The sequence below is a fragment of the Lolium perenne genome, chromosome 2, assembly GCF_019359855.2.
Source record: "Lolium perenne isolate Kyuss_39 chromosome 2, Kyuss_2.0, whole genome shotgun sequence".
NCBI lineage: Eukaryota > Viridiplantae > Streptophyta > Magnoliopsida > Poales > Poaceae > Lolium > Lolium perenne.
Window position 1 is genome coordinate 214,229,073 of NC_067245.2, and position 23,033 is coordinate 214,252,105.

The 23,033-nt window shown below is 46.0% G+C and overlaps 1 protein-coding gene and 1 pseudogene across 1 annotated transcript; one reads left to right on the forward strand and one right to left on the reverse strand.

Moving 5' to 3' along the window:
- The first annotated feature begins 791 nt into the window (after positions 1 to 791).
- Positions 792 to 8,876, forward strand: LOC127334804 (G-type lectin S-receptor-like serine/threonine-protein kinase At2g19130; annotated as a pseudogene).
- Positions 8,877 to 9,108: 232 nt separating this feature from the next.
- Positions 9,109 to 11,532, reverse strand: LOC127329129 (G-type lectin S-receptor-like serine/threonine-protein kinase At2g19130). Its single transcript, XM_051355672.1, has 3 exons — positions 10,633 to 11,532; positions 9,910 to 10,590; positions 9,109 to 9,780 (listed from the first exon to the last, which is right to left on the reverse strand). The coding sequence occupies exons 1-3, from the start codon at positions 11,530 to 11,532 to the stop codon at positions 9,109 to 9,111; spliced, it is 2,253 nt and encodes a 750-aa protein (XP_051211632.1).
- Between the last annotated feature and the right edge of the window lie 11,501 nt (positions 11,533 to 23,033).

Genomic DNA, 23,033 nt, shown 5'->3' on the forward strand with positions numbered 1-23,033 from the left:
TGGCTCGGCCAGTTGTCGCCTTCCCTGCACTAAAGGGAGAATTCATCGTCATTATCTCTTCTACCCACGAAGAAGGTGATGCAGGGCACTGACGAATTAAAACTCAGGGAATAACCAGAACAGCTGCCTTAGTTCGCCATCAGGGACATGCATTGATAATTGTACAAATTATGAAGCGCCAGGTAACCCAGGACCTCTGCCATGTACCTCTCCCCACTATAATCCAGTAGAAATACGTACCATCGCTCCCACCTAATGCGCAGGCTATGCATATTATTAGTACCAACTACTACTATGTATTTTAGTAGCAATCAGAACTAGCTGCATGTTATCCACTTACGTGCTTATGTGTGTTCTAAAGATAAAGCAATTTTCTAAACGTTTCTCCTTAAATTGCCCAACTTATTTTATTAGTATTAACCACTCAAACCTTCGACAAAACTAAATTTTCTTAACTCACTTCATAGCAAACCTCAGCTCCTGCATAAAAGTAGAGAATCACCAACGATCCAGTCCATACTTAACCCATTTGATCGTATGTCACCAATCTATTCCATCAATCCAAGGCCATCCAACGCACCATTAAAAAATAATGTAACATGCACTTAAAATAACCAAAATTAATAAAGTACATCAAACATGTATGATGTATCGCCACGGGTGCGGCGTGCCGCCGCGCCTATGCTTCCTAGTAATCATCAAACATGCAAAAATAGATGGAATAACATAAGTATCACCTCTAAATATGAAATATATCAATAAATAACATTAAATTATGATATAAAGTAATGATGCAAATTGGACGTATCAACGCTCTGGAGAGCTCCGCTTCCACGGAGACGCGCTCCCTCTCGCCAGGCCAGTCTCTCGCCGGTGACGACAAGCTCTTCTCCAGCACCGGCAAGTTCGTGCTTGGCTTCTTTAAGATCCCAGATTGTACCAACCAAACGAGCCCTAAGGCCTCCTACCTAGGGGAAACCCTAGCTGGCGGTCACCCGCCCATGGGGAAGGGAGCGGTTAGTTTTGGACAAAAGAAAAATTCCTCTTAAGGCATATTTTGGACTGTAGGGATTGCTATTTCTGGAAAGTTTTGCATGCACGTGAAACAAGAAGAATCTGCTGATGGAAGCGAGAATCTTTCATAAATCAAAAATTCAAAATGTTTTATCTCACAAGCCACTGCTCCGATTTCAAATCCCTTTTCACCTATGAATCGGTCTTGACGAGATCTTCAAAACTAGCACCCATGTTAATATGTTTCGACAAAAAAAATTTGGGCTAAAAGTTATCAACCCTAAAATACGGAATTTATCAACCGTAAATTTTAAAACTTACCAACCCGAAAAGTTAATTTCGTTTAGAATACTTTTGGAATTCATTTTTAGTTTATAAAGCTATCAACCCGGTGCCCCGTTATTTATCAACGGTACATACAAATAAGTACCAACACTAAAAAGCTAATTTCATTCGGAATATTTTAGCCTTTTTAGTTTACAAGCTATCAACCCGATGTCCCATTAATTATCAACGGTAAAAATATAAATAACTACCTGCCCTAAAAAGCTAATTTCATTTAGAATATTTTAGACACTATTTTTAGTTTACAAGATATCAATCCGGTGCACACGTTATTAATCAACGGTAAATACTACCAACCCTAAAAAGCTAATTTCATTTAGAATATTTTAGCGAATGTTGTTTTAGTTTACAACTATCAACCCGGTGCCCCGTTATTTATCAACGGTAAACATAAAACTATAGCAACCCAAGAAAGCTTATTTCATTTAGAAATATTTTAGCGACTCTTTTTTATTTGCAAGATATCAACCCGATGCCCCGTTATTTATCAACGGTAATTATAAATAACTATCAACCCTAAAATGGTAATTTCATTTAGAATATTTTAGCAACTATTTTTTAGTTTACAAGATATCAACCCGGTGGCTCGTTATTTAGCAACGGTAAATATAAATAACTATCAACCCTAAAAAGTTAATTTCATTAATAATATTTTAGAGACTATTTTTTAGTTTATTAGCTATCAACTTGGTGCCCCGTTATTTATCAATGGTAAATTTTCAACCCTAAAAAGTATTTCATTTAGAATATTTAACGACTTTTTTTGTTTACAAGCTATCAACCCGGTGACCCATTATTTACGAATGGTAAATATAAATAACTATCAATCATAAAAAGTTAATTTCATTTAGAATATTTTAGCCACTTTTTTGTTTACAAGTTATCAATCCGTTGCCCTGTTATTTATCAACGATAATTTAAATACCTAGCAACCCTAAAAATTAAATTCATTTAAAATATTTCAGCAATTTTTTAGCTTACAACTTAAAACAATACTTAATTTGAGTAGCAAGTGGTAGTTCATTTGAGTTGCAAGTGAATCCCCCACCCGTTATCCCCTCCCCTAAAAACCACTAGCCCGAAAAATGGAATTATAAAAATAAATCTAAAAGACATAAATTACCGTACGAAATAACAAAAAAATGGAATTGCAAAAAGGAATTGTAAAAAGGGAATTGCAAAAATAAAAATGCATCATCACCACTAGACACAATTTCACTCATAAAATTCTTGGTACAGGATTTTGATATAACATGGAAAAGGGAATTGATCTTTGGTATACAAGCATTTAATGTTATTTAATTAGCCCGGGCCTACTTGGTGTAAGTGTGAACATCATGAATACTAGTGTGAAAGGCATGCAAGTGTAAACATGTATCCCTTCCTTACAGTTTATTAGACGTGCGCGTACCGCTAGGTCACAAATTTGATCAATTTAGTATTAGTTATATGTTATAAAAATTATATCATTGAAAAATTTAGCTGTTCTATTTTCTAATAATATAATTTTTTATTATGTAATTTAAATTATGTAGCTTAAATTGGCGACCTAGTGATACGGGGAAGACTAGTAAACTGAGACGAAGGAAGTATGTAATTTGAATGTGTGAAGTGTACATGCAAGTGTGAACGCGTGCATTTACATGTAAATCATTAAACACTAAGTGACAAAAAAAAGGTAATTTGCACATTCTGCCGAAAAAACTAACCACGTGAGCGATTGAGTGTCAAAGAGGAAATTCGCCTGGCTAGGCATATGTGGTTCAACCGGGTTCCCAAGTTGACCACGGTGTGGGTGGCCAACAGGGCAACAGGGGAGGCAGCCCGGTAGCAGGCGCCGCCTCGCCGGAGTTCGCGATCTCCGGCGGCGGCAACCTCGTCATCTTGGACCACGGCACTGCCGTCTGGTCCACCCAAGCCGACGTCGTCACACCCCGCACCAACAAGACCGTCGTTGTTCTTGTTCTCCTAATCTCCTGGACACCGGGAACCTGGTCCTGCGCAGCGCCTCCAACGCGTCGGACGTGCTGTGGCAGAGCTTCGACCACCCGACGACGGACACCCTGCTCCCCGGCGCCACGAACGGGCTGGACAAACTCACCGGCCGGAGCCGCCGCCTCGTCTCCAGGAGGAACCGGGTCGACCTGGCGCCGGGCGTGTACACCATGGAGTTGGGCCGCGCTGGCGTCGTCCAGATGCTGTGGAACTCGTCCGTGACGTGCTGGTCCAGCGGGGAGTGGAACGGCGAGTACTTCAGCAACGTGCCGGAGATGATCGCCCGCCACCTGTTTGGCTTCAGGTTCGTCGACGACGACCGGGAGGTGTCCTTCGCCTACCACCTGCTCGACGAACGATCACCATGTACAGCTTCCTGGACGTGTTTGGGCGGAGGAAGGTGCTGGCCTGGCACGACGCCACGCAGGACTAGGTGACGGCTACACCCACCCCGCCGCTCAGTGCGAGGTCCATGCCGTCTGCCGACCTTTCACGGTCTGCGCCGACAACGCTCCTCTGCCTTGCGGATGCATGAAAGGATTCACCTGCGGACTGGGATCTTGACGATCGAAGCACGGCCGGATGCAGGAGGAACATTCAGTTGAATTGTGCTGGCATTGGAAACAGCAGTACGGCTGGCCTGTCTGAGAAGTTCTACGCGCCGTGCCGGTCACCAGAGTGCCCTATGATCCCCGCAGAGCCGTGGGGCATGTCGCGTTGGCAAGCGATTGCGAGCAGGTTTGTCTGAGTAACGGCTCTTGCACTGCATATTCCTTTGGTACTGGTGGTTGTTCTGTGTGGCATAAGGAGTTCCACACTCGAAAAAACAACAAACCTATCATCTTGGGCGCCATTGGTGCAAGCTATCATTGCTTTGGCTGGGTGTAATGCTTAAACCTTTTAAGTAATAAAACACCCTTTATCGAAAGAAAAAACATCATTGCTTTGGGCGTCTTGGTGCTCATCTTAGTGCTATGGAGGACCAGGAGGAACAAAAGATACAGTCAAACATTGGACAACATCCATAGTGGTAGTCAACTTGTTTCATTCAGATATATTGAATTGCAGCGCACAACTATAAATTTCTCAGAGAAGATTCGGGCAGGTGGTTTTGGTTCTGTGTTCAAGGGGCTGTTAAACGAGTCTATCAATATAGCAGTGAAGAGGCCTTACGATTGCTACCAGCAAGAGAAGCAATTCAGGGCTGAGGTTAGTTCAATTGGGATCCTCCAGCACACGAATTTAGTCAAAATGATTGGTTTCTGATGCGAGGGTGACAAGAGGCTGCTTGTGTACGAACACATGCCTAATATTTCGCTTGATGTTCATCTGTTCCGGAGCAATGCTGAAACTCTGAATTGGAGAACCAGATACCAAATAGCTCTTGCAGTTGCCAGGGGGCTAGCATACCTTCATGAGGGCTGCCTCGACCACATCATACACTGTGATAAAACCTGAGGATAAATTTACCTGGGCAAGTAGAAGAGAAACGCCTACACATGAAAAATTGGATAGGGTGCTTGCAAGTGTTGAATGGGAACAAAAATTCCCTTTGGTTACGGTCCGGGCTTTGTCTCGCTCTGGATCTGATCACACTCCGCTTTTGATTGATGCGGGGATTCAGGCACACGTAGGTAATAAGCCGCGATTCTCTTTTGGGTTGGCTTAGTTAGAACATGAGGGGTTTTATGATCTGATTGCAAAGGAATGGGTGGCAGGCCCTCCTGGAAAAACTCTGATCCACACTTGGCAGAATAAGATTAGGCATTTGCGCAGATTTTTACGTGGTTGGGCAAAAAAATTAAGCGGAAAATATAAGAGGGAGAATGAACGGTTATTGAACATTATAGACATGTTGGATATTAAAGCAGAATTAATGCCGTTATCTTTTGTGGAGCGCACTGAGTTAAAACAAGCTAATGAAAATTTAAATAAGCTCTGAAGAGAGGAAGATATTAAGTGGACACAAAGGGCTAAAGTAAAATATATTCAGGAAGGGGGTGATAACACCAAGTATTTTCACCTCATAGAAAATGGTAAGCATAGAAAAAAGAAAATTTATCAACTAGAGCAAGATGAGGGTACCATTGTCGGGGATGATAATCTACGCGTTTATATTTCTGAGTATTATAAAAAATTATTCGGTGATCCAGAGCCTAGTTCTGTTTCCTTGGATGAAGGTAGAATTGCAGATATTCCGCAATTGTCGGCGGATGAGAATGCATGGTTAATTGCGAACTTCTTAATGGAGGAGGTTCACGGCGCTATTTTTCAAATGGAACATAATAAATCACCTGGACCAGATGGTTTCCCTGCGGAGTTTTACCAACATTTTTGGGGGGTTATTAAATTTGATCTGATGGCTTTATTTGAAAGCTTTCAGAAAGGTGAGTTGCCGTTGTATAAGCTGAATTATGGGGTCATCACTTTGCTGCCTAAAAAGGAATATGCAACACAGATACAACAATATAGGCCCATATGTCTGCTTAATGTGAGCTTTAATTTTTTTACTAAAGTGGCGACAGATCGAATTTCGGAGGTAGCACAAAAAGTGATTAGACCAACACAGATGGCATTTATCCCTGGAAGACATATTCTAGAAGGAGTAGTTGTTCTTCATGAGATAATTCATGAGATGCATAGGAAGAAACTTGATGGGATGCTTTTTAAAATTGACTTTGAAAAGCCGTATGATAAGGTTAAATGGCCTTTTTTGCAGCAAGTTCTACGTATGAAGGGCTTTGATCCTGTTTGGTGCGATGAAATAAAGCAATTTGTGCAAGGTGGGAGTCTTGGTATAAGACTTAATGATGTCATTGGGCATAATTTTCAAACTAGAAAAGGATTACTCCAGGGGGGCCCACTGTCTCCAATTCTTTTTAACATTGTTGCTGATATGTTAGCGATTCTTATTGCTAGGGCTAAGGATGAGGGTAAAGTGGTTTGTTGCCTCATTTAATTGATGGGGGTATTTCCATTTCACAATATGCGGATGATACAATTTTGTTCTTGGAACATGATATTGCTAAGGCTGTTAATATGAAACTAATCTTATGCATCTTTGAACAATTGTCGGGTTTAAAAAATAATTTTCACAAGAGTGAAATTTTTAGCTTTGGTAAGGCCAAGTATATGGAGGACCAGTATAAACAAATTTTTGGGTGCGAGTCTGGAACCTTACCATTAAAGTACTTGGGGATTCTGGTACATTATAGGATGCTGCGGAATACGGAGTGGAATCCTATAGAAAATCGTTTTTGCTTCCAAATTGGGGTGTTGACGGAGTAAAATGTTGTCCTATGGAGATAGGTTGGTGCTTATTAATTCGGTTCTTACTAGTCTTCCTATGTTTATGTTATCCTTCTTGAAAATACCAATTGGGGTTAGAAAGAGGTTAGGCTATTATAGATCAAAAAAATTCTGGCAATCTGATGAACACAAGAGGAAATATAAATTATCTAAATGGAATATTTTGTGTCGACCAAAGTACCAAGGGGGGGTTGGGAATTGAGGTTTTGGAATTGAAAAACAAATGTTTACTGAGCAAGTGGTTGTTTAAACTTCTCTCAGAGGAGGGTATGTGGCAGCAGCTCTTATGTAACAAATACCTTAAAAATAAAACACTGGCACAAGTAGAAGTCAAGCCGATTGATTCACCCTTCTGGAAGGGTCTCATGCATGTTAAAGAGGACTTTTTCAAGAGAGGTTTTTTCAGAATAGGGGATGGAACACCTGTTAGGTTTTGGGAGGATGTATGGATGGGAGATACTCCTTTGTCTCATCAATATCCGGCATTGTATAATATTGGTCAACATAAGAATGTGGTAGTTTCGACTGTGCTTGCTAATGAACCTATCAACATTGCTTTTAGAAGAGGTTTGAATGACAATAAATGGGTGCAATGGTTACATCTATGCCAACGACTAATTACAATTAGCCTAACATCTGAACATGATAAGTTTATTTGGAAGCTTACTGATTCGGGTATTTTCTCAGTTAAGTCTATGTACCTTGATTGCATGAATGGGCATACTATTTATCTTCGTAGATACCTATGGAAGTTAAAGATCTCTTTGAAAATTAAAAAAATTATGTGGTTCATGATCAATAAGGTACTTCTGACTAAGGACAATTTAGTTAAAGGGAAGTGGAAAGGTAGCCAAAAGTGTTGGTTTTGTGATTACATGGAAACTGTTAATCATTTGTTTATTCATTGTCCTTTTTTGAAGATAATATGGCGAATGATGTACTTTACATATAATATTTCACCACCAGCTAATGTTACTAATATGTTTGGTAGATGGCTGAATGGTGTGAGGAAGAATGATAAACAAAAAATTCGAATTGGTGTTTCAGCCATTTGTTGGGCTATTTGGAGAACTAGAAATGATATTATCTTTAACGAGCAAAGTGGAACTAATTTTTTGCAGGTTATCCGGCGAGCTGCTCATTCAATTCAGCAATGGGTTTTCCTTCTCCCAGCGGAGCAGCTGGAGGATATGGTTATTGGATGCAACCGGATGCTAGTGGTTGCTCAGGAATTCTTTTTCCAAGCTACTGGGTGGCGGCATCTTAATAGATTAGCAAATGCATAGCTTTTCTGAGTGCCATATAATTTTCAGCTGGTTGACCCATGTATCGACCCTAGCTTTTCCATGATTGTAATAACTAAAGATGAATCTTTTGTGACTTGAACACTTTATACTTTGTTTTAATAAAGCAAGCCGTGTGCATCTATTGATGCAGAGGCTGGGGCTATGCTCCTTTATCGAAAAAAAACTGTGATATCAAGCCGCATAACATACTTCTTGATGTATCCTTCGTTCCTAAGATTACCGACTTCGGGATGGCAAAGCTTCTCACAAGGGATTTTAGCCGGGGCATAACTACAACGAGGGACACTGTTGGGTACCTTGCCCCTGAATGGATTAGTGGAGTGACTATCACGCCGAAAGTCGATGTTTATGGATACGGGATGGTACTACTAGAGATCATATCCGGGAGAATGAACGCACACGAAATATGCAGCTGCGATGGTGACGGCATCGTTTATCTCCCTATCCAGGTGGCGCACAAGCTTCTCGAGGGAGATGTCATGAGCTTCGTGGATGAAAGGTTAAACAGCGATGTTGGCATTGAGGAGGTTGAAATGGCATGCAAGGTGGCCTGTTGGTGCATTCAGGACGAGGTTGCTTCGGTCCATATACTAGACCTAAACGGACCGTACAGACTACTCTATGGCCTGTACTTATGTCTTTTTATTCACTTTTAATCATTGCGCCCCTGGTTACGAAGAGGTAAGAAGATATCTTGGCTCTTCATGTGTTCTAGTTCACTACAGTTTGAACGAAGGGGGGGAGGGGGAGGGCACCGAAGCAAAAGTGATTCAGGACAGGGAGTTCGAACGCCCAATGATGGGAAAGGTGGTCCAGATTCTTGAAGGTCTTGTTGAAGTTGACACACCTCCGATGCCGAGGCTACTTGAAGCTATCGCCGGAAGATCGCATTCAACATGCACATAACCTGAAAAATCTTTCCTTCTTCTTTAACAGAGATCACCTAACCATCTCTTTACTTTAGCACCTAACCTGCTAACCATGGTTTTAATTAATACAGAATGCAAGTAAATAGATTTGAGAACTCTTTTTGGAAGGGAATTTGAGAACTTTGGTAGCAATGACTGTTTGCAATGTTGCTCTCGCAATTATCTCTACAAAAGGAAGATCATTTGAGACACAAGGAAGTACAAGTAGCTCATGAATTAGAATAGTGAACACTAAGTGACTGGGAGCATGTTGAATGTGAGCTTCCAGTGCCAGTGATAGCTTGAAGTAGCCTTGGCATTGGGGGGACGCTGATTTCAGTTAACCCCTCGAGAATATGAACTACCTGTCCCATTGTTGGCCGATCAAATTCATTATCTTGTATGCACCAACAAGCAACCTTGCAAGCTATTTGAGCCTCATCAAGATTGACATCACCATATACCCTGTGATCTACCAAACTCCCTGTGTCTCCTTGAAGAAGCTTGCGCGCGACATACACAGGGAAGTAGTCATCATGGTAACCATCACAAGCACATGATGGACGTGAGTTCCTCCTCCCAGATATGATCTCCAGCAACACCATCCCGTAGCTGTAAACATCGGCTTTTGGTGTGATTGCGACCCCACAGATCCACTCAGGCGCAAGATACCCAGCAGTTCCTCTCGCTGTAGTCAGTACTCGGCTAAAATCCCTTCCCAAAAGCTTGGCCATCCCGAAGTCTGCAATTTTTGGAGCAAACGAAGCATCAAGAAGGATATTCTCTGGTTTGATGTCACAGTGTATGATGCAGTCTTGACAGCTCTCGTGCAAGTAGGCCAATCCTCTAGCAACTCCCAGGGCTATTTGGTATCTAGAATTCCAGGGTATTGTGGTTCTTCTCTCAAATAAATGGAGATCGAGGGAACGGTTTGGCATGTGCTCGTAAACAAGCAATCTCCTGCTTCCATCGCAGCAAAAACCAATTAACCTGACTAAATTGATATGGTGAATGATTCCAATGGAGCTCACCTCGGCCCTGAATTGCTTCTCTCCTTGATAAGCATGGTCGAGCCTTTTCACCGCTATGGTTGTTGAGTCACTTAAAGAACCCTTGAACACAGAACCAAAGCTTCCTCCCCCTAGCTTCTCAGAGAAATGTTTGGTTGCACGCTGCAAATCAGTGTACCCAAACACAGTGATACCATCAAAACCTTGAGCATTGTTTAATATTCCACCAGAGAACATGGTTTTGTTCTTCCAAAACACCAGCAGTACGACCAGTGCTAACAAACCTAAAGCAGCAACAACAAAACTTGTACCAACAATCAATCCTCTTCTGTTGGCTTTGTGAGTTAGAGTTTCTTTGGTCGAAAGGCGTAGATAAAGAATTTCTCCATCTGTGCTAGAAATGCCATTGCATTCTTGTTGCCTGACGTTAAGCAGATCATTGTGCCAAATAGAGCATCCACTATTGCCAAAAGAATATGCGGTGCATGAACAGTCACTCTGGCAGACTTGTGCACATTCAGTAGCACTAGAAGCAACTTGCATGCGTTGGGCATTTTGTGGCAGTCCAACACATGGCATAGAGTAGAACCTGTCTGCTGAGCTTGTGCTTCTGTTGCTACTGCATTCCAACGGAGCATTTGCCGTGCACCCACTGGTTCGATCATCCAGCTCCCAGTCCTTCGGTGATCTCACGGTGAAGCTCTTCATACAATTGCAAGCTGGCATCGTGTTATCATTGAAAACTGTGAAAGGTCCACAGATTGCATAGACATCACAGGCTTTGGGTTGGGCAAACATCGGTACCCACTTCTGCGAGCTTTCTAGCCACATATATGCCTTTGCTTGACCTGACATGTCCAAATAATTACGGATAACCATGGTTTCATCGTCTAGGGTATACATGAAGTACTTTTCTTGATCATTGTTGATAAATGTAAAATTGACTAAGAGACGATTTGACGTTTCTGGCATCAAGGCAAAGTATTGGCCATTCCAGGCACCGCTAGACCAGTATGGCATGGGAGAGTTCAGTGCTGTAAGAAGGTACTGGTCGACACCACTGGGGTCTAACTCTTCAGAGTATGTACCAGTAGCTGGGTTGACTGAGTTCTTCCAAGAAACAAGGCGGCGGTTCAGGCCGGTGGCCTTGTCCCATCCAAGTTTTGCCCCGGGGAAAAATGTATCTGTCGGGTAGTCGAAGCTTTGCCACATAATGTCTGATGGGTTTGAGGGATTGTGAAGGATGAGATTTCCACTGTCCAAGAGGACAGCGATGGTGTCATTGGTTGTGATGTTTGCTCCGGTAGACCAGATTATGGAGTTTTTAGATTTGTCTAAGATGACAAGGTTTCCATCATGGAAGACTGCGAGCTGCAGCAGAATGGTGTTCTTGACTGGGTTATCCCTATTTGCCACCCATGCTGGGGTTAGCTTGGGGACTGTATTGAACCATATGCCCATGTACCAGTTGGACTCGCTTCCTGTCTCGAAGAAGCCGAGCGCGTACCTGCCATTCCCGGAGACGAGCTTGTCACTGCTGCCAAGTGGTTGGCCAGCTGAGATGGTGTCTGTCGTGGCAGAGCTTGTGGCAGCGATGTGTTGGTGGTGGAAGAGCAGGGTGAAAACAAGGAGGAGAAGAGGCATGGTGAACTGAGGAAAAATGGGAGCTTGCGGTTGCATAGGCTGCTGGTGTAGTAGTAATGTAGGATGGGTGCTCGGTGGTTATTGCCAGAAATAAGCATGGTAAAGCCAACAGGGCAGTCAAGTCGTAACCATAAAATTAACTGGTTTATAGAAAACATGTTTCAATGGTGATGTAGGATGCTAGAATTAATTTAAAGATCACCAACTGCTGACAGCATTCACGGTGGAGATGCGTGTGATCAATTCAACATAAAAATAAATTGAAAATGGTCAAGGTTACGAACTTACGAACGGCAGAGTTCCTAACACACCCTCCATAGGTCCGGGGAAAGACCTTTAGTGATCGGCATGATTAAGTGAGAGGGAAGACCGAGCTTGCAGTTGCAGAGGATGCAGGTGCAGGATGGGTGGACAGTGGAGATAACCGTAAATAAACATGGTGAAGCCAACTAGTCAAAGCACAACCACCATACAAGTGGAGTGAAAAAACAAGCTGTAAATGCTGATGCAGGATACCAGACTGTTAATTTGCTGATCAAATGCACAACATCGACGACATGGCGACGACGTGGTCTAGTCGTGTGTAAGATCACTGTTCCTGTAGCTAAAGTAAGTTGAAAATGGAAAAGGTCTTGCAAAGACCGAGTTGCTAACATCTCTCACAGCCTCGCTACAAGATCTTCAGGCATTGGCCTGTCGAGCAATACCTGAATATGTTCAGTTAACGAGCGGCCAGGATGCAAGTGTACCGGTTCAGTCGAGATCCAGGGACTATGTTTGTATAACATATTAAGTACTTTTAGCGCCAATGATGGCTAATGACTGTAATAATTAAGCACTTAAACTCGTGGCTCCGAGCTGGTATATAAAGGGGTAGATGGCAGGCACGCCTTTCTATTTCTGCTTATTTCTTCATAGATCTCTAGCTTACTGTTTAGTTTACTATGAATAAACTTCAAATCCAAAGCAGTACCCTGACAATTGGTACCATAAGCATAGATCTAGGTACAAAATCCCCAGTCGCACATGTCGATAATCTGCACCCTTTTGCAAGAACGCATGGCGAAACAAGCACACGAAGCAGCGCGTCATGCAACTGCTCTGCAACAGGCAGCGGCGGAGGAGGACCTTGTGTCGCCTCCCGCGCGTGGTCGTCAACCTACACTTATTATAAAAGAGCAGCCCATCAGAGCTCAATTAGCTCGTTTATTAAAACAGGAGGAACTTAAATGGATTCAACGGGCAAAAGTCACAGATATTAAAGAGGGTGAAGGAAATACTAAGTTCTTTCATGCAAAAGCAAATGGTAGACACTAATACAATTATTAATTTAGAAAAAAACGGGGAGGTTATTGATGGACAAAAAAAAACTTGGAGGCACAAATTACCAATTTTTATAAGAATTTGTTTGGTCAGCCTCAAGTGTCTAATATATTTTTGTAATCTGGGAACATCTCAACAATTGATCCTGAGATAGCTTTTCAATTTACACAGCCTTTCTCAATGACTAAACTAAAAAAAGGTCGTATTTGAAATGGCGCATAATAAATCGACAGTCCCAGATGGTTTTCCCATTGATTTTTACCAGAAATTTTGGGAACTAATCAAGGAGGATTTGGATGGCACATTTTGTGGACTTTCCACAAGGGAAGCTTTGATATATCCCGTCTAAATTGGTTATTACACTTCTTCCCAAGTGCTATGATCCAACATATATAAGGAAATTTCGTCCTATTTGTCTCTTGAAATGTTAGCTTTAAAATATCACCAAGCTGTTGATGAATAGACTTTCCCTGTGGTGGACCCAGTTGTGGGATCCACCTAGACAACTTTCCTTAAAAAATATATATTATGGAAGGGGTGTTGATCTTACATGAAACGCTGAACTCATTATATTCGGGGAAAAAATTATGGGATAATGTTTAAAGTCGACTGCGAGAAAGCTTATGACAAAATTAAGTGGCCTCTCATTTATCAGATGCTCAAGATCAAGGGCTTCTCTGATATCTTTTCTCATTGGATCATGAAAATGGTGCTGGGTGGTAAGGTGGGGGTTAAAGTAAACAATTGTATTGGACCTTACTTTCAAACATACCAAGGATTGCGACAAGGGGGGACCCATTGTCTCCTTTGTTGTATGACTTAGCTGCCGATGGGATGGCTATTATAATGGAGAGCGCAAAAAATTTGGGACTAATTAAAGATTTGTTTCTGACTTGGTGGAGGGGAGTTTGGTGTTGTTGCAGTATGCTGATGATACCGTGTTCTTCATTAAAGATGACATATCTAGCGCTCAAAATTTGAAATTCTACTCTGTACTTTTAAACAGATGTCGGGACTTAAAATTAATTATAACAAAAGTGAGCTATATTGTTTTGGAGAGGCTGTCGACAAGAAGGATCAGTATAGCTTGATCTTCTCGTGCTTCAGGCTGTTTTCCTATGAAATATTTGGGAATTCCGGTAGATGCAACAAAGTTGTTGAACAAATCTTGGGGTAAAGCGGAAGAAAGTATGGAGGGTAAACTAAGCTGTTGGCAAGGGAAGTTAATACCAATTGGAGGGAGACTAATCCTAACTGAATCTAGCTCGACAATACTCCTGTGCACATGATGTCTTTTTATCCCTTGCCCAAAGGAGTTAAAAAACGTATGGATTACTTTGGTGGTCGACTCTTATGGGGAGAAGATCAAGGTATCGAAAAATATCATCTAATTCGTTGGTCGGTGTTTTGCTCGCCAAAGGAAAATGGGGGCTTGGGTGTTAAAGATTTAGGTTGTATGAATATTGCCTTGCTGTGCAAATGGATTAGGAAGCTAGAGATGACACAAGGGCTTTGGCGGGGAGTTCTTTATAATATATATCTTAAAAATAAAACTATGAGTGGTGTTAGGATCAACAATGGAGATGCGTGGTTTTGGAGAGGTTTATTAAAAGTTCGTGATATTTTTTATGCCCTCTGTACTCGCAAAATTGGTAATGGAAAAAGGACGCGCTTCTGCGAAGATCACTGGATTGGGTTTGATTCCTTCGAGGCCAGTTTTAAAAATCTCTATGACATCTGTGAAACAAAAGGGGTCACACTTCATATGGTTTTATCGACTGGTTTGCACATTTTAAAATTTCACCGCACACTGACAGATAATGTTCTGCAGAGGTTCCCACATCTGCAACATTTACTGGGAGGTTTTTTTTTTTTTTGCGGGGGAAAGGGATCCCCAAACTACACAGGGCCAGTACAATCAGCTAGGATTGCCGCAGCAACATCTGGCGGAAAGTCTTGTAACCAAAACTCTGTTCTTCCCTGTGTCCTCCCTAAAGCAGCAAGGCGATGGCTGACTCCGTTTGCATCCCTCCCGACTTTAGTGACAGATATCTCCCTTTCCCTAAGAAGCTCACGGATCCGGGATACTCTCATGGCGTAACGCGACATGTTCGGAGTACCCTGGGCTACAAGCTTGATGGCATCCGAACTGTCGACTTCCACCACGAATGGCTCCGTCGTCCAGTGCAGGGCTAGCATCAGCCCTTCCTCCATAGCAGCTAGCTCCGCGTCAAGGGCGTCCGCACATGCAATAATGCTTCTGCATGCTGCGAAAATCGCCCTGCCGTCAGCATCCCTTATCACCATCCCTGCGCCAGCTCGACCATCGGCCGTGAAAGCCCCGTCGGTGTTCAACTTCAGATGGCCATCATCAGGCGGCTTCCATTTTTGCTTGACCTGCGGTCTTTCGTCAGGGCGTCTTACTTTCTTGCCAAAGCCCAGACTATTGTCGATCACATGCTTCCCCTTTCCAACATCAGCGTTGGGACATTGTTTGATTGTCAGAAGTGAGTCCATGTAGCTAATCAGGAATCGTTTCGATGCCTCCACCGGCGCTGGCTTCTTTTCGTGTGTGAGCTCATTATGTACATGCCAGATCCGCCATAGGAGCATCAGTAGGGCTGCCCGCTGGTCAAGGTTCAGGCGCTGTAACACATGCAAAAACCAATCCGGATTCTGCTCCACGAGCAGCTCTCCGGCAGGGAGGTCCCATACTGACCGCATCACATCCCAGAGGCCCCGAGCATGAGGGCATTTTATCATAACATGAAAGGTACTCTCCTCTTCCATGCCACAAATCAGGCATGTCGCTGGTGTTTTGATTCCCCTCCTGTGCTTGTTAACCTGGGTCGCCAGGGCATTGTTAGCAAGTTTCCATGCAAAGATACGAATCTTAGGAGGGACTGGGCATTGCCATATCATCTTCCACTCTGGGCTATCACCACTAGGGTGGGTGCTGGTTGTGAGCCTACCATTCTCCCTCTGCTGCAATTCAAACGCCAGCCGATATGCACTCTTCACCGTGAACACCCCTGTCGGTTCAGGGTTCCAAGCAACAAAGTCCTTCTCATTCCTTGCAGAGGTGCGAATCTTAACAATCTCCCTAATATCGATCGGCAAAAACCATCTCATGAGGAGCTGCATGTTCCAGGTGCCATCAGGGTTTAAGAAGTCAGATACCCACCGCAGTCTACATCGTCCTTGCCTAGTGATCGGTAGGAGGTAGGATTCTCTGGGGATCCATGGATGCCGCCATACACGGATGCTGGCCCCATTACCAATGCGCCATATAGTCCCTAGCTTAAGCAACTCCAGTCCATATTCAAGTGCACGCCAGGTTGGGGACGCATTTCCTGGGAATGCTGTGTCGGTTAGGAGCCCTTGTTGGAAGTACTTGGCCTTCAGGGTTTGCGCACATAAGGTATCAGGGTTTTGGAGGAGGCGCCATGCCTGTTTTGCAAGGAGGGCCTGGTTGAAGAGCCGCATATCTTTGAACCCCATACCCCCCTGATCCTTTGGCCGCAGCATACTGTCCCATGACATCCAATGTGCCTTCCGCTTGCCTTTCTCAGAGCCCCACCAGAAGTCTCTGATCATCTGTGTTATTTCATCAAGCAGGCCAAAGGGCAGCTTAAACAGCCCCATGACATAAACCGGAATCGCCTGCGCAACAGCCTTTATCAGCACTTCCTTCCCTCCTTGTGACAGGTAAATCTCTCCCCACTGAATAAGCCGCTTAATTAGCTTCTCCTGTAGGCTCTTGAATTTACTTTTGCTCATTCTGCCATCGGGTGTGGGAAGACCAAGGTATTTCGGCTCAAAGGTTTCCTGTGTCACCTGCAGCACTTGTTTCACCGCCTCGCGCTCCTCCATGCTACTAGTCTCCCCAAATAATATGGAGCACTTCCCTGGATTAATAAGTTGTCCAGTACTCCTTGCATATATGTTCAGTACCTCTTGGACCTGGCTGGCTTCCTCCGGGTTCGCCCTGAAGAACAACAGGCTATCGTCGGCGAAGAGGAGATGAGACACCCCAGGGGCCCTTCGGCATACACGCAATGCCTGGATGCTCTGCTCCTGTACTTTCTTTTGCAACAGAGCCGACAAACCATCAGCGACAAAAAGGAATAAGAAGGGGGACAGGGGATCACCTTGCCGAAGTCCTCGGGAAGGGGAGAATGAATCCAGAAGGGTTCCATTAAATTTCACACAGTAATTCACAGTGGTGACGCATGCCATTATCCAGTCCACCCATCTGTGAGAGAAACCCAGTCTTTCCATCGCTCTCCTTAGAAAGCCCCAATCCACCCTATCATACGCTTTTGACAAATCCAGTTTGTAGGCACAGAAACTCTTCTTCTCACTCTTATTGTGTTCTATGAAATGTAAGCACTCAAAGGCGACCAGGGCGTTATCTGTGATGAGCCTCCCTGGAACAAAGGCACTCTGGTTAATAGATATGATGTCGCCAAGGATCGGTCGCAGCCTATTGACCAGGCACTTAGCAATAACTTTATACAACACCGAACATAAGCTGATCGGACGAAAATCCTTTAATGTTTCTGGCTGTTCGGTCTTGGGAATGAGGACGATGGCCGTGTCATTGACCCCATCCGGCATAGACCCAGTGAGGAAGAACAATCTCACGGCATTCACCACTTCAGTTTTCAGAGTGTCCCAGTTACGCTGATAGAAGCGCGCCGGGAAGCCATCTATGCCCGGCGCCTTCAAGGGTCCGATCTGGAAAAGTGCATCACTAATCTCCTCTTCTGAAAAGTCCTTGCATAGGTTATCATTCATCTCATTAGTGACCTTTACCTGCAAGAGATTAAGGAGGTCATCATAGTCTAGGTTAGGATCCCTGGTAAAAAGCTCCTTAAAATAAGAGGTGGCCATTCTCTCCATATCTGATGGCACATCTCTCCAGACACCGGCTTCATCCTTCAGCTTCTTAATCTTATTCTTCCTAGCTCGCCAGACTGCCTTTTGATGGAAATATTTGGTGTTCTGGTCTCCTTCCTTAAGCCAGCTAATACGTGATCTTTGCATCCAAAGCATCTCCTCCTTGTAAAGCAGCTCATTCATTTGATCAGACACTCTCCTGATCGCGTCACGGTCATTCCCAGATTGCAATAAATTTGTAAGCTGTTTCCTGCATTTATCTAGTTCAGCCAGGAGGTTGCCGAACTTCTTCCTACTCCACGATTGCAAGACCTGCATAGTTTTATCGAGGCCAGCACGGACGCTACGCAGGTCACCCTTGGGCCCAGCCTCCCGCCACGCTTGGGCGATAAGCTCAGGGAGCTCGGCTTCCCGCTCCCACCAGACCTCATAATGGCGACGGGGTTGTCGCGCCGGTACCCTGTGTTCCTGTAAGAGGCGAACAAGAATAGGGGTATGATCAGAAACAGGAGATACAATGTGTTCAACAGCAGCCTCACCGAACATATCCCGCCAATCGGCCGAGGCAACAGCCCTGTCTAGACGGACCCGAACATTTGCTCGCCCCTTCCTCTTGTTATCATATGTGTAGGGTAGACCAGTAAATCCAAGATCCACCATATTACAGACGGCCAGGGTCTCACGAAAGGCAGCCATCTGCCCCTCCGGACGGGGGGTACATGATAAGTGTTCCTGCTGCCATAAGGCCTCATTAAAGTCTCCCATGATCATCCAGGGCAAGTTTGAAGTTGCTTTTAAATTTTTGATAGTTGTCCACATCCGATGACGGTTTTCAACTCTAGGCTCTCCGTACACACAGGTGAGGCGCCATTGGGGAGCATCTGGCGACTCTCTAATGTAAGCATCAATATACCGTTCATTTATATCTTTGATTTCAACACATAGACTCTCATGCCAAAACAAAGCTAGACCACCACTAAGACCATCACTACTAAAACCATCAAAACCCTTAAGACCTAAACGAAATCGAAGACTCCTAATCTTATCTTTATTCTGTCTAGTTTCACATAAGAAAAGCAAACGAAGATTTAAGGACTTGGAGAACTGGACTAATTCTCTAACTGTCGGGGCGTTCCCAGCTCCCCGACAGTTAAAACTCATGCAATTCATTGCTCCTGACGAGACCACACATTCGGTCTCGTCAGTTTCCCGGAATGCTTGTGTCCGGTGGCAGCCATGCTCTTGGTCCTCGTATACACCTTTGTTTTGCTTTTTTCATCTGGTGTCCCTGTTGATGCACTTGTCCTCCCCTTCTTCGGCGGTGTAGCCACTTCCTCCCCTGCATAATCCAGTCCTGATGCCAGCTCGCGTCTTTCCCCTTGGACTTCCTGCTCCTCCGCGGCTCGTTTGCCCAACACAGTGTCTGCTGGTGCCATGGCTGTATCACTCACAGAGCCAAATGAAACCTGCAAGGAAGACAACCCGTGAAGCGCTGGTATCATGTCGCTTACCCTTGGCCCGCCACGCCAACTACTACCGCCAGATGCAGCTCCATTGCCCGCATACATGCGATGGAAATTTGAGAACATATCCTCCGTCATGGTTACACGGACTGGATTTCCCTGGGTATGGTATGCAGGCAGCCCTTCATCGTCTGGGAACTCAATGATCGGGGATGCTTCGTCCCTTCTCTGGCCAGCTGGTGGCTGCACACTTGGCTGTGTCTGCGTGCATTGTCCCTGTTCAACCAGCATTGCATCTACTCCTGCTGCCAACGTCGTTTCAACCTCCACGGCCACCTGTTGCTCCTGCCTATCAAGCTCGGCTTGCATCATCGCAGCGACATAATCTGGGTCATCCTCCAGGGGCGGCATCTCGTTGTCATCCGCAGATTCTACCGGCGATTGCACCCGTCCAGCTGGAGTGCTAGAGCGGCGTTGATCACGCTGATTCTGGTACATGCCCCCCTTGTATGATTCCGCACTACCAAAGCTCGCAAAGCTAAGTCCACGCTTAACAGGCGGGGGCGGTACATATCTCGGCCGGTGCACGAACTTTTTCTGCGGGCTACATCGGAGTTCATGTGCATCATAATTCAGAGACGGCATTCCCCGAATTTTCTTCTCACAGTGATCAGTCTTATGGCCCATGAAGCCACAATGTGTACAGTAATATGGTAGTCGCTCATATCTCAGTTTAAAAACTTTTTTCTCCTGGGGTTTCCCTCTCACACCCGTAGTGATGTGTGTCTGTAGCCGTCTGTTGTATGGTAGCTTCACCCTTACACGGAGGTAGTCCTTCTTATGTTGGTCACTGGCTGGCACATCAACCTCCATGGCCTCACCCAAGCCGTCTCCATACCTCATACCCCACTCCCTGTCCTGCTTCCCCCATGGCACATCATATATTTTCACCCATACCGGAACAGAATCGAGCACCGTCTCCGATGGGCACTTTACTGGATCCAGGTCAGTGACAATGAGAGCGTTCTGATTAAAAATCCAGGGACCTCCTCGCTTCACGAAATCATAGTCCCCCTTTGAGAAGAGCGTGATCATGTAATAATTCTTTCCTTTCTCCGAGTACTCGATGCCTGCCCTCGGGTGCCAAACTTCATCAATGAAATAAGCAAACATAGCCCGTGTATTCGGTTTAAACGAAGCCATATACCGAGCTAGCAGATCCCATGACTTTTGCTCACTTGGTGCCTTCTTCACATCCTCGTCCTCCTCAAATTCCAGATACACATCATCATCGACCTCCACATTGCCGTCGATCCGTGTCTCTGTGCCTTGCCTAAACCCGGCCTCGCCTGACCCATCACCATCCTCCCAATTACCATCCTCTTCCTCCCTCTGGCCTGCCTCAAGGAGCGCTTGGTGCCATGGCCGCCTACCTGCCGACACGCCGCCAAGAAGCTTCGGGTGGGTAGGTCTCTCATCGAGTCCCCCTTGTTCACCCCCACTTCTCGACGGCGCCATCAGCAAGCCAGCAGTTCTTGGGGGCACCTGCGCACGCTCAACCCGGCCCTCTCCAGAGTGGGCGCTATCACGTCGGCCATGGTCTCTGGCGGCTGCGGCCGCCTGTCGTCCACCACGGCCGGAGCCAGCATCCGACGAGCCCCTCCTTGTTCCCCCCACAGCATCCATCATCCACCCAGCGGCTTGAGTGGCACCGATCTGGGTAGTGCTTTCCGGCCTGTTCTGGTTTTGGATTTCACGATCTAGGTTGCCCGGACAAAGAGGTTTTAAAGGATCCCCCACCGCCTCCATCAGGTCGTATCTGGGATGGACTCTCCCCCGATCTTCCTTTCCTACGCATCTCGTGGCACGTGCTGCCTCTCTCGCCGCTTTCCGGCGCACCGAAGGACTCTCATAGGCCGGCGGCGGCGGTGGCAGGGCGAGATCGCCCCGATCGCCCCGATCGCCCATGCTCCGTAAATATCGGACCTGGCTGTCAATAGGATTTAACATTTACTGGGAGGTTGGCTGAAGAAGTTTAGGAAGAAGGATAAACATATGGTTTCAGTTGGGATTGCTGCGATCCTTTGGGCTATATGGAAAATGCGTAATAATGCATGTTTCCGAAAAATTAGACCAAATGATTCTCTGGTGGTCACCAATCAAATTGGGCGTTTGATTTTGGACTGGGCAAATTTACAGGTAAAGGATGAAAGTCAAAATGCTCTCAGCTGGGGAGCCAAGTTTTTCGTGCGATTATCAAGTGAAGCATTCAGAGCGGCGCAGGGGTGGAGACCGGAAGTGCAGCGGCTAACAAGATGAAGAAAGATGGTGCTGGACGTCTGCTTCTTTCTGTTGAAACCTTCTGGTTCTTCATACTCGCTTGTCGCCTAAGAGTTTGATTTCACTATATTAGTCAGCTGTGTGTCGTTCAGTTTGGCTCACTAGAGATATGTGGGCAGGATGTTAAGAGTTCCAAATGCTGTACTGTTTTATTTTCTTTTTCCTTTTCTTGTTTTTCCTGTAGAAGATAATTTGGTTTCTTTAATGGAAATGGGGGGGGGAACCCCCTTTTTTTTTAAAAAAAAAAAAGAACCGCCCGCGACAGCTGGGGATGCCATCTGGCAAGGGAGGAGACCGGCGAGGACGTGGGCGCTGCGCCCTTGGTCGCGTGCAGAGAGCGAAACGATCATTTTTTCCCACGCAGGCCTGAAGCATTTTTCCCCACGCAGGGCAGTTCAGTTGTCGTTGCGGGTGGCGCGCCGTGCGGCAAGCATGACGAACCGTTTGAGCTGGTTGCCTGGTCGGTCCACACACTCCTCGGCGTCGGCAAGCTACTCGTCTGTTTGGTGAAGCAGAAGCAAGGCTCCTGGCTCTCACGGCGGCGACAGCACTCAAGACAAGCTCTTGCAGGCGTGGACAGCCATTGATCGTGGAACTGTATTTGGTGCGCAACTGGGAGCCTGTTAGTACACTGGGTGTAGACACACCTAGCGAGTCCTCCGCGCCCATCCCTCCCTAACCTCCCTCCCTCCCTCCCGTGGCGCTCCCCAGGGCGCCGCCGGGGGGCCAAGCCCAACCTCCACACCCCCCTCCCCTCGAGCAGGCTCCCTCCCGCCGCTGCCGCCGGCATCTGCCGCGGTGGCGGCGGCCCCTGGCGCCGAAGGTGCTGGGGTGGAGGAGCGGCGGCGGCTCTTCGGTGCGGCTGGGGCGGCATCGGCGGATCTCGGCGTTGGCAGAGGTTGGGGCGGCGTCCCCAGCCTGGCGGCGGCGGTGCTACTCGCTGATGGCGGTGGCTTCGCTGCGGGTCTAGGTCCCCCATCTAGGCCCGTCGTCCTATGGCGGCGCGGAGGGGCGTAGGGCGGTGGATCGATCGGCGGAGGGTTGCGGAGAAGGCGCTACGGCGGCGGCGGTCCTCGGTGGTTGCTGCCGGCGGTGGCCTCAGTGCAGCCGGTGGCGGTGCGACCAGGGCTGATCGCGGCTGTGTAGCCTGCTGGTTCCCGCACCCCAGGGTCGTTCGTCTTGCCGGATCTTCGGTGTGACAGGCGACGAGGATGGCCGTTTGCGTGGGGGCTCGGCCTGTGTAATGGCGGTGGTCCTAGGGTTTCTCACGCGCCAAGACGGAGACCTTCTGGAGGTTGATCTTCTTCATCGAGCCGGAGTGATGAGTTCCGGAAGGTTCTGCCGGCGAATGGAACAGTGCATCTTATGTCTGGAGTTCGCTGGATCGGGTGATATTCGGTCGCGCGCACCCATGCTTTTATTCCGACCGTTTGGTTCTGGAGTGAGCGGCGTGAAGCTCTTTTTCTGTGTTGA